This window comes from Paramormyrops kingsleyae, chromosome 4, assembly GCF_048594095.1.
Source record: "Paramormyrops kingsleyae isolate MSU_618 chromosome 4, PKINGS_0.4, whole genome shotgun sequence".
Taxonomy (NCBI): domain Eukaryota; kingdom Metazoa; phylum Chordata; class Actinopteri; order Osteoglossiformes; family Mormyridae; genus Paramormyrops; species Paramormyrops kingsleyae.
Genome location: NC_132800.1, coordinates 10,132,633 through 10,144,816, shown reverse-complemented (window position 1 = coordinate 10,144,816; position 12,184 = coordinate 10,132,633). Strand labels below are relative to the sequence as shown.

Here is a 12,184-nt window from a genome sequence, read left to right as displayed (position 1 = left end):
TCTCAGTGGGATTTAGGAGACCCTCAAAATATTCTTTCCACTGCCTGACTATATCCCCAGTTAAGGTCAACGGTTATCCATACCTGCTGTAAATAGCATTGGTGAAGACCTGCTTCCCCATCCTGAGTCACCTGACAGTTTGCCAGAACCTTTTCAAGGCCGACCAAAAGTCCTTCTTCATAGCCTCACCGAACTCCTCCCCCAACAGCAATCACCTGAGCCACTTCCCGGTTAGCCTGCTTGGACCTGTCAGCTGCTTCAGGAATCCCACAGGCTCATCAAGCCTTGAAGGCCACTTTATTCAGCCTAACAGCTCCCTCTACTGCTGGTGTCCACCACCAGGTTCAGCAACTGCTGCTGTGACTTGAACCAACAACCTTATATAGAGTCCTGGAACATGGTGTATTCAGGCTCAATGTCCTCCAACTCCCTTGAGATGCAAAAGAAGTTCTGCTAGAGGTGTGAGTTGATGATCTCCCTGATCAGGGCCTCCACCAGGTCTATCCGGCATCTTCCCCTGTCATTGGATCTAACTCACCACCACATGGTGATCAGTTAACAGCTCAGCTCCTCTCTTCACCCAAGTGTCCAAAAGATTCAACAATACAATTACAAAATCTATTATTGAACTGTGGCCTAGGTTGCTATGATGCCAGGTGCACTTAGGAACACCATAATGTTCAAACATAGTGTTCATTGTGGACAAACTGTAATTAGCACACAAATTCAATAACTGATCACCACTCTGATTATGATCAGGCAATCACACCCTTCCAGGTTTTACTGTCATTACCCACATGAACATTAAAGTACCCCAGCAGAATAATGGAGTCCAAAGAAGGGGCATCTTTCAGCACCACCTCCAAGGTCTCCAAGAAGGCCACATACTCCGAAATGATGTTTGCCACGTACGCACAGACAACAGTCAGAGCCACTCATCCACCGGAGAGAACTCCAATGCACTGGCACTGAACCGGGGGGCTGTAAGTAGACCCACCCTTGCCCGGCACCTCTCACCATGGGCAACTACAGAATGGAATACAGTTCATCCCCTCTCTAGGAGTTTGGTTCCAGAGCCATGCATTTAGATGAGCCCGACTATATCTAGTTGGTATCTCTCTACCTCCCACACCAGCTCAGGCTCCATTCCCACGAGGTTACATTCCATGTACCTAGAGCCAGGTTTGGTAGCTGGCCCCACCCTTTGACTGACACCCAATCTACATTGCACCTGACCCCCGTGGCTCCCCCTGCAGGTGGTGGGCCCACAGGAGCTATGCCCGGCCAGGCCCCATGGGTGGAAGCCTGGCCACCAGGTGCTCACCCTTAAGCTCCTGCCCCAGGCCTTTCTCCAAGGTGAGGCCCCTTTCTTCAAAATTTGGGTAACATGCTCGTTTAATGTAATCATCATGGGGTTCTGTTTGAACCGCACTTAGTCTGGCCACTCACCTAGGATCAATTTGCCTTGGGAGACCCTACTGTCCAGGGTATGACATTTACAGTGGTACCTCAGTTCTCAAACTCATTAGAACTCGAATTTCTTAAAAGTCGAACCAACCAGTTCGAAAAAAAATTAGCTAGAACTTGATCTGAATCTCAGAAGTCAAACCGTGAACGGCGACCTTAGATAACTTGTACGCGCGGGGAAATGAGTCACGCGGCGGGGGCGTGGCTCACGGAAGGAGCAAACGATCGGGGCAGGACACATCGTTTGGATACATTTATTTTCTTACTTTACAAATTACTGTTTTGATAAATGTGCTTAGATGTGTTTAGTACAGTATTTATGCTCTTCTTGTTTTGTCTAGTTCATTTCGTGTTTAAATGCTAAAAAAAACATATTTCGGTGTAATTTTTTGGGGCCGGGTACCAATTAATTGGTTTTCCATTATTTCTTATGGGGAAAATTCGATCACAACTCGAACTTTTTAGGATTCGATCCGGAGTTCTGAAGAGATTAAATTCGAGTTCTGAGGTACCACTGTAATTGCATCCGGCCTTACAAGTGGTCCTCCAACAAGCAGGGAAATAATTTTTGGCAGTTAGTGGTGGGGTTGGCACTCCAGCCACCATAAAGCAACTCACAACTACTCGATTTAAACAGGCACGATACCCTTGTGCTCTCCACAGGAGTAGCTCTGCTGCAGCTGCCCACAGGAAGGCTGCACGCACCATGAAGGGGTTGGGGGAAAGCCTTCGGGAGCCAATCCCCTGGATGAGTCGAAATTGTCAGAGAGCTCATAGGGTCAGGCCTGTTCGGGGCTGGTGAGGTGCTGAGGGGATGCCCAAATAACACCTGGCTATGGCAGATGGATGGCTATTTCCGGAGGATGGGACTGGATGGTGTGTCTGTCTGGGGGATCGCCGGCCGGGATCCCGAGGACTTACACTGTGAGGTAAGTATGGCGACATGCTGTATCAGTGCATGCTGCCCCACCTGACCTGACCTGACCCTACCAGGGGCAACTTCCCCTGATAATACAGCTCCTAGAATCAGAGAGGCACACAAACCCCTCCACCGCGACAAGGTGGCGATTCGTGGAGGGCTGCATTTTCATAAAACATATATATATCACTATCATTATGTCATAAGGGGGCTCCGCAAGTTAGAGAGGAATTCAAAGACAAAAACAAAAGCGCTATAAATGGCTAATAATTAACAAGATAAACATGCTTCATCAATCATACTATGATTAAATTAGGATGTTACACTTGCTGTTTATTCAAATTTTGATTATTTGCAAGATAAATCATGCTATTGCAATATATTTACTGTCTGGCACTTGTGGCTCACCAGTGTTCTGAAAGAAGTTTATCAGCAGTTGCCTACCTTCTATTAATGTTCTGTCCTGCTCGCTGTACTCCTTCCTTCTGAAATCTTTATGATTTTAGTTTCGGTTTCATTTTGGATTCAGAATTGGCAAAACCCACTAATTGTATATGTTCATTACACAACAGGTTTGTGCGCCAGAGGAAAAAAAAAACAGTTTGCTTTTGAGGCAGGGGAGGGGGCCAAGGGGAGGGGGGTGCAGTTTAACTGAACTTCTGAACACAAACAACCCAGTCACTTCAATGGCTCCGACGCTGAGAGCTGAGCCTGATTGACTGCAGCTCCTAAGAACACCAGGCCCAGCAGCAGCAGCCTGGCTTAACTGGCTGTAACTGGACAGAGGAAAGAGGAAGCGGTTTTACTCAGAAGCAGAAGAGGGGCAAGCGGAGCGGCCTAATAGCCAAGCTAATGGATCATGAGCCCTTCTTGATTTTCTCTTCTTGGCTAATTACGCTCACTGGACATGAGTGGAAATGAACGGAAACACAACATTTATTGGGAAATGAGTAACTGTTGTGTCCTTCTACTGACTGATACCTGGCTTCACAACAACACAGCAGAGTCAGCATTTCAGCTCGATGGATCGCTATCCCACTGCGCTGATCTGAATTCCCTGTCAGGAGAAACCCGAGGAGACAGAATGCTCTTTTGTTAGCAGCCATAGTACTGCAGCAGTAGATCACCTCACAATAAAATGCTGACCACATTATTTGTTACAAAAATTTAATCATGTTAATCATGGCTGTTTACATTCCACAAGAACAAATGCTAACAACATGCTAGGCAAGCTTCACAACATCATTAGTTGTGAACACCCAGAGGCTCTCAGTGTAATTGCAGGTGATTTCAACTGTATACATCTTACTGATATTCTCCCAAAGTTCCACAAGCATGTCACCACTGCTACTTGAGGAGAAAACACGCTAGACCGCTTGTAACCAAACAAACAAGGAACATACAGAGCGATCCCAGAAACCCAGCTTGGTCTTTCTGACCACATCTCCATCATGCTGCTTCCCGTTTGCTGTCCACCACTGAAGACCAGGAAACCAGCCACAAAGACCATCACCGTGTGGCTAAGTGATGCTGCGCCTGTGCTTCAAGACTTCAGCCCTGTCTTCAACTCAATCATTCCACAAACCCTAATAGACTACTTGGACTCAGTTCATCTCTGTGCATGTAAAATTAAAAAGGGTGTAAGTCTCCCCCATGCTGAGACCCACAATGCAAAGTTATACATATGTTCACGCTATATGTATATAACTGACATACCTATGCAGGCCTTATTTAACCCTCAACTTACAAAATATAATAAATCAAAATAGATTATATTAAATACTCATAACCTTTTATGAACTGAGGAACCCTGATACACGATCCTCACCTCTCCATGTGTGCAGCACAGAAAATGTGTGAGAAAGTGAGATCAGGAGCCGTATAAAGGGGAAACGACAGAGGGAACACAGCATCGTGGGAGACACAGCGTCGTGGGAAAATCAAAGGGGTAGCGTATCCATCAGGTTAACAAAAGAAGGCAGAGTTTTGTGTAATTATGTAATTTATAATTATAAATAACATAACCTTTTATATTTGTGAGTATTGCCGCTTAGGTCATTTCCGTTCCTTTTTCACAGTTACACAGTGACTCTCCCTACAGACACTTTACTGACATGCAGTGACTGCATTAACAGGGTGCATCGCATCCCGGTGTTTGTGCATTTGCTGCGCATGGAGAAGCGGGGCTGTGTGTTCCTGTGTGTATGTCTTACACCTTTTCCATTCTCTGTGGCACCAGAGATACAGAAGAGGAAGTAGATGGATATTTGTGATATCAGACCAGGAAGAGAGAGACAGTCTTCAGAGGGCTGGGGTCTCTGACAGACTCAGTCATGGCTCTTCTCCTCTTCCTCCTCCACATCATCTTCATTAGGTTGACAGGTAAGACAGAAATATTGACCATTACGCAATATTCACTAGAAAGGATCATAAAGAAGAACTTATGATTCCTAAATATATATTTTCAGATTTTTATCTTTGCTTTTAAAAAGAATCTGATTCAGTATTAGTTAATTGTTTTTTAATTTATTGAAATTTGTATTTTTCATTGCTTCCTCTTCCTGTTTGACATTGTTTACTGTTTGATGTGATCACCGGCTGTTATTCCTTGATACTTAAAACTTGTAACATCAGGTGAAACAGTTTACTGTGTATATATATTAAATGTAAAAAACATACTAAACCTGCCAATTTGAGTTTGCTCTCACATTGAAATGAATCATTTATTACATTTACAATAACAGCATCTCATAAGGTGGTAAGAGGTTTACAGTGATTTTGCAGAAATGCCCTGTAACCCAAGAGCTGATGGGTACTAACAGTTAATCAAACTCAGTCAAAGAATTAGGTTTTGCCAGTGACTGTGTAAACCACAAAGGGCTGGTGTGTATGCAGGTTTTAGCTGCAACTCCATAATTAAGTCACTAATTAGAGAACTGATTGACTGAAGAGTCCTCACACCTGGGTTTGAACAGCTGACCTAAAGATTATCCCAAAAACCTGCACACACACCGGCCCTTTGCGGATAAGACTGTCCACCCCTCATGTAGACAGTGAATTGTTAAATGCATGTACGTGATGCTATTGTAGGTGGTGACATCTCACAAATCTCTCACCATCCCATGTTTCTATGCTCAGAAGTATAAAGACCATGTGAAATACTGGTGTAGAGGATATTATTGAAATTCCTGCTTTGTGTTTGCACAGTCTAACTCAAATCAGACAGCAGGAAATTTTGTGAGCGTGTGCAGGGCGAGCGAGCAGGGAGCGGGAAAATCAGGATCAGGCACACGGGAATCCAAAAACAGGGTTTATTACAGACGGAACACAACTACACGGTAAAACAATGTTAATGACCGGAGTGGGGAAACAGACTTGAACGCAGACTAAATACACAGGACTACTACAGGACTAGATAATACGAAACAGCTGAATACAATCAGGAATTGAAACGAGGTAACGAGGGGCCGTGGCACACGGAAGGATCCTACGAGCAGGTCATGACAGGAAATGTGTCAATCACTGATTGCCCCGCACAGCTAGTTTTTCATGAGGAACCTCGACACAAGAGACGCTGATTTTTACTGGTGTGTTGTAGAGATTGATGGGCTTGGTGAGATAGATGACTCTCAATCACTGTTAATAACAGTTATTGCAGAAAGAATTTCACAATTTTTCTTTACATTATTAGTGGGTTAAAAAGTATTTGAATATTAATACTAATTTCATCCAGTGTCCATATAATGTGTTTTTGATTAAAATATACAAATACTGCCTCAGTTCTCTCCTGTTCACACAGCTGCTCAGAGTGTGAGGACTGTGAGCTGGGTATCTGCAGAGAGAGGAGGATCTGTCACCATCCCATGTTACTATGATCAGAAGTATAAACACCATGTGAAGTACTGGTGTAGAGGATATTACTGGTATTCCTGCTCCATACTGGCACGTTCTGACTCCAATCAGACAGCAGGGAAAGTGTCAATCAGTGATGACCACACTCACCTGGTCTTTATTGTGACCATGAGGGACCTGCAGGAAAAGGACTCTGACACTTACTGGTGTGCTGTGGAGATTCATGGGGCAGCAGATGATGGTGTCTATCTACAGCTCATTGTGATGGAAGGTGAATTATTAAATTAGCCTGATGCTCATAGTATGAGACTGTATGTTACATGAACTCCTCTGCATGTTACATGTTACATATTACATGCTATGGACAGACTGACTTTCACACAGTTCTGATTACATGGTTAAATACCCAGTAGCAAAATCTTACATCTTTATGACCTATGCAGCTTTCAGCATTTTTTTGCTGATTGTATGTTCATTTTTATTAAATATCTAAATAATGAAATGGTATATGTATGGTTTAAGTTATTTTAAAAGCTTTGACTGCTGTCTTGACCTGGTCCTCCACAGCAGAGGGAGTTTCACCCAAACAGGCAGAGCTGACTACAGCTTTACAGCAGACAGAAAGTTTTACTTCATCTACACAGCAGAGAGACGGTTTGACTTCAGCAACAAAACACCCAACAGGAAGGGCTGTGACCACATGTCCCTCTGGTCCCTTAACTTCCACCACTAATGAGGATTCAAACACCACACAATCACCAAGGTAAACTGTCAAACCCATTTCTTTCTCTGTAAACTCGTTTAACAAGTGTGCATTCAAGATTCAAAGTTCAATAAGTAAATACGTGTCATGGATCCTACATGAAACCCTGCATGTCATAAACCTTCACTTTCCTTCCCTTGTTCTTCTCCAGTCAGATGCTCCTTTTTTGCTGATGCTGCTTCTGTTGCTTCTGGTCACTCTCATGATTATATGGATTCGCAATCAGTGAGAAAATTTGTCTCTAACATAAATAAACCATTTTAGGATATTGCGAAACACATTTTTTCTGCTGATTTTGGTGTTTTTTGCTTATCAGTAATTTAATCAATCCGACAGTGCTATTAGTTTCAAAAGCATGACATGATCAACACAGATGTCAGTGATGCTCAGCTTTACTGTCATGTCACAGTAAGCAGAAACGTGAGCCGGTAATGGAACGTGACCTAACCACCCCCTCAGTGTGCATTCCTGCCTCTGCTGCGAGTGTTTGTCATATTATTAGGGGACGTAACCCTGCATTAAGTTGCTTGCTTGCTTGCAACCAGCCTTCTCCTGCAAAAGGTAAACAATGTGACTGCAACTCTATAAATACTCTACACATATTGCATAGCAACAGATTAAACACGTCCGCTTAATCTTTCACTGAGCAATTAAACACGCAGGACATGATATCTAAGCGACTTTGAGAATGCTGTGATTGTCGGTGCTGAGTTACAGAATGACACAATAAACAACTTCAAATCAGGATACTGCTGTGAATGAACACACTCCCTCAGACCTCTGTCATTAGTGAGAATGGTGTAGAAGTTGTAAACGGTATGAATCTATGGACCCATCCTGCCTTGTATCCACAGTACAGACTGTTGATGGTGTATTTTTTGTAGTCAAGACTACCTAAACTGAGAGCAAGTAATTATTAAGACCAGAGTGTATTGAGACCAAGACAAGACCAAGACAGGGCAAGACTGAATCTGGAGCATAGCGATCATCTTGTGGCTAGGCAGTATTTGTGTCACAGTATAATTTGAACCATGGATGTTTTTTTCATAAAACTTATAAATGCTTCCGTACAATATAAATGCTTCTGTACTTCTGTATCTTTTCAAATTAGATGTACTTTATTCGTTGCATTTGAACTTTGAAGCAAGTACTGTGTTAACCCTTTGAACCCTATCCATTTTGTAGTGTTTTTATATCTCTTTGAATTTAGGCTTTGATTTTATGCATTGCATGTACATGAGTTAGCCACACATGCTTTATGGTTTTTTTGCAGGACATTCTGGGCTACTCAAATATGTCATAATTTGACCCAGTCTTGAGATCACCCTTCTTATGAAGAAAAACTACTTGGGCTTATTGAAATTTCTCAATTTTTAGTGTCATGCAGGTTACGCAGTGGGGAAAGAGGAGCAGAAGTAGAGGAGTCGGGTGAACACGGGGTTTAATCGGAAAAGCACTCTCGGGAACATGAAATGTTACAGACATTAATGACCAGACTGGGGAAACATACTCTAACGCAGACTTAAATACGCAGGACTAATTAGACACAACTAAAAACAGCTGATAACACGGGGATTCCACACGAGGTATCGAGGGGGGCGTGGCACACAGGAGGATCAGCACAACCAGGGCATGACACTCAGCTAATATAAAAATGTGTATATATATATATATATATATATACAGTATATAGATGACGAGTGGTCTTCACTGGTTGTGAAATAAAACCTTGAGTCCTCTATGTCCGAGACCAAGACAGGACTGAGTCAAAATGAAGTCAGTGATGAACATTGTGTTGTTGACCATGTCCATAGACCTTTTTTCAAACAGAAAACTGCAACAGGAAAAGATGCACAACATCACAAAGTAGGTACTGGACCATGATAGCAAGTTCAGATTCCTTTAATGGCTCCAGATCCCAACCTTCAAGCACGCCTTTTGAAGTTGAACTGAACAGTCAGAGGATGAATTTGTGATTGAAAGATCTGCCAAAATCACTTTAGCATTGAACAGTAGGAATGCTTCCAGTTTCTGGCCACTGAATGCATGTTCTCTTCTTGCTTATCCATCAGAGACCACACCTGGCACTTTCTACTTCACGCTGCTGTTGGTCTGGTCTACCTGCTTTGTACTGGAGTGGCCATCATCAGCTGGAGAAACCGCAGTAAGTTGTGGTGGAAGCTGGATGTTCACTACACTGGAATACACTGGAAAAGTTAATAGGAAAACAGTGTGTTCAGACCAGTGTCTGTACTGGTGTGGTGACTTACTGTGGGCCTCGGTTTATATCCCAGGATGTGACTCTCTCACTTCCCCCTAACAGGGCAGTGATCACTGGGGTCTCTCTCCTAGGGAGGGCAGCAGCAGTGACAGCTCCTTAGGACGGGGCTCTGACTGCACTGACGCCCCTTCTGATCCCGCCTCCAGCTGCGACGCACACTTCTTGAAATCCAGAACCCCATGAGAGATGCCCTCCTGCCCTTCGGCGCCCCCTATGGGGTCCTGCCCTCATTCTCCCTTTCTCTGTATATGTTCAGTGGCTTTTCAATCAATCAGTCAAATAGCCTTTTATTGTCAATTCACTATATGTCCATAACATACAAGAGAATCAAAATGCTGTTTCTCTCTCATCTCTGTAGTAAAAATATAAAATATTAAAGAATAAAAAAAAGTATAAACATATAAGTAAATATCAATAGAACCAAAAATAGTAAACCTCTGTACAATGTGCAATAGTCAGTAGTGCAATAGTAGTGCCAGAGCCAACAACAGGCTCTTTCTGCTGCCTCCTCATTAACCTCAAACAGCGGTTTTCCGCTCATTCCCTGATATGCCCAGTGCAGTAAGAACTGTCCACACAGACTGTGCTGGGAACCATCGGCACCCAACTTTGACAGGAAACAGCCATGTTTGCCATCCTTTCTCTCTGAACTCCTGGACGAGACCTTGCTGCTTCTAGCTCTTCCTCTCATGAGCCTCGTCACAGCCTTCTTCCCATCGGACACTCAATTTCACAAGGATGACTTCCCTCATCTGCTCTGATCAGAGTCTCAGTGCTGTTTGGACAATAGGGTGGAAATTTAACTTCCTTCCCAAGCCTGCTATCATCTCCCACCTTTGCACCTTCTTTAGGATGTTGGTTCTGGAACATTCTGTGTATGACAAACTGAGAGCTCCATGAATGTTTTCAGCATTTCATTTTACCAAGAAAATGGTAATAATTTGAATGTTTTCGGTTACACAGCCATTGGCTCTGAAATGAATCTGTTCTTGTAAATAAAATTCATTAAATTTGGAATCTGAGTTGTATGCTGTGTTTAATTTCTCAGATATTATTATTCTTATTACTATTATCATTTGAAGATATTTCACTGTACATTTTTCAGTTTAATACCTTCTGAAATTCTAATCTTTCATTAAGATTAAATGTACGAACAATATATTTTTGACCCAGGTTAAATGCTTCTTAATCAGTTTCCTATGGGGGATAGTGCTCACATCCCATTTGGTCCAGATTCCCTGGGTTGCTAATTCCACAGCCTTTGCCTTCCATGCTGCTGCCGTACTTCTGCCTGGACCATTGCCCTCCTCTCCTCTTCACTTGCCTTGCACCACAGATGTTAGTGGGCAGCTCCCAGCTCGCCGTTCTGCCTGTGTCATCCTCCATGTATGACCTGTTGCTTCACTACTGGTTGCCTAGCGATTTGAAGGAGCTCCCCGGTTGTGTCTCAAACCTTATGACTTAGACAGTGTGACTTGGCACTTTGCCATCTCTTCGATTTGACTCTCCCTGCCGCCCCCTGGAGGATGGGCTCCCCCTTTGAGTCTGGTTCCTCCCAAGGTTTCTTCCTTATAGGGAGCTTTTCCTTGCCACTGTCGCCTATGGCTTACTCACTGGGGGCTTTGGGTGGGGATGCTGTAAAACGCTTTGTGATAACGCGCTATACAAAAATGGATTTGTTTGTTGTTTGCATGGGTTCCCAATGATGTCCTTCAATCACAAAGCTTATCGCTTCCCTTACTGCCACATCCACTGCCTACTTGCGACCATTTCTAGTTGTTACCCCAGCACCTATGGCCAGTTCATCTCCGGAGTCTCTGAACATTATAATTGCCCTGCATTTTGCAACATTGACCTCCTCTACCACAGATGAGAATGGGAGCTGGAACTGGCCTGATCTGAGGGACTCCAAGCCGCTGCCGGAGATGCTTATTGACTCTGCTTTCTACTCCTTCAACCATAGTCACTGGAATTTCATACACAGTTAGGAGCCACATCAGCCTTAGTAGTAGCCTGTGCTGGTAAATCCAGCAATTGAACTTGCCAGGCAATCCTGATCTATCAATCTTCCTCAACCATTCCTCTGCCTGTTTTACCATGCTGGAGATGTTTTTCGTATCACTGTGGGTGTCATAATACCACTTTTCCAGGCATTTAATGGGGTTCTCCTTGACTGCTGGAATATCTTCACCTTGGACCTGAAGCTTGTAGGCATTAATCACCTTCCCCTTCCTGATCACTGTGCTTCTTAATTTCTTAGGCCTGAAGACCATCCTCACTCATGGTGCCAGCACTCCCAGAGTCTTTAGGATCCACCTTGCCTGCACATGCAATGTGGATGTTATGGTAATGTCATCTATAAATCCTTCTATTGGGAGTTGCCTGCCTTCTGCTGCAGTCACTGGTCCCCTGGCCTCTGCTGCTGCTCTGATGAGGAGGTTAATTCCCATGATGAACAAAGTGACGGAGACTCTGCATCCCCTTATGAACCCTTTTCTAAGTCCTGCCACTTGGAGGTGTCCTGAATCTCAGCTTAAATGTTCCTAGATAGCTGCTTTTCATCTGCCTGATTTTGTTAGGGATATGGTGGTGCTTCAAAGCATTGTCGATGAGATTGTGGAGTATCGCGCCATATGCATTGGCTATAGGTCCAGCCATACCACTGTTAGGTTGCCCTTGTTCCTCTTAGCCTCCTGTATCAGCTGACTCAGTATAGTGGTGTGTTTCAGGCACCGAGAGAACCCTGGGTTCCCCCCTTCTGGATTGATTTATCTACTGTGCTTGTGTTAATCATTACTAGTTCTTTCATTAGGACCTTCAGTATTTCACGATTTGCAGAATTAACAGATATAGCAACAAATACAGTACGTACTTGAATGATAATGGTACATGATTACAGTAT

The 12,184-nt window shown here is 43.6% G+C and overlaps 1 protein-coding gene across 1 annotated transcript; it reads left to right on the top strand.

Moving 5' to 3' along the window:
* The first annotated feature begins 4,683 nt into the window (after positions 1-4,683).
* Positions 4,684-10,199, top strand: LOC140588715 (CMRF35-like molecule 7). Its single transcript, XM_072710626.1, has 5 exons — positions 4,684-4,768; positions 6,186-6,509; positions 6,806-7,001; positions 9,074-9,165; positions 9,325-10,199. Exons 1-5 carry the CDS (start codon positions 4,720-4,722, stop codon positions 9,330-9,332), a joined length of 669 nt encoding a protein of 222 aa, XP_072566727.1. The 5' UTR covers positions 4,684-4,719; the 3' UTR covers positions 9,333-10,199.
* The last annotated feature ends 1,985 nt before the right edge of the window (positions 10,200-12,184 follow it).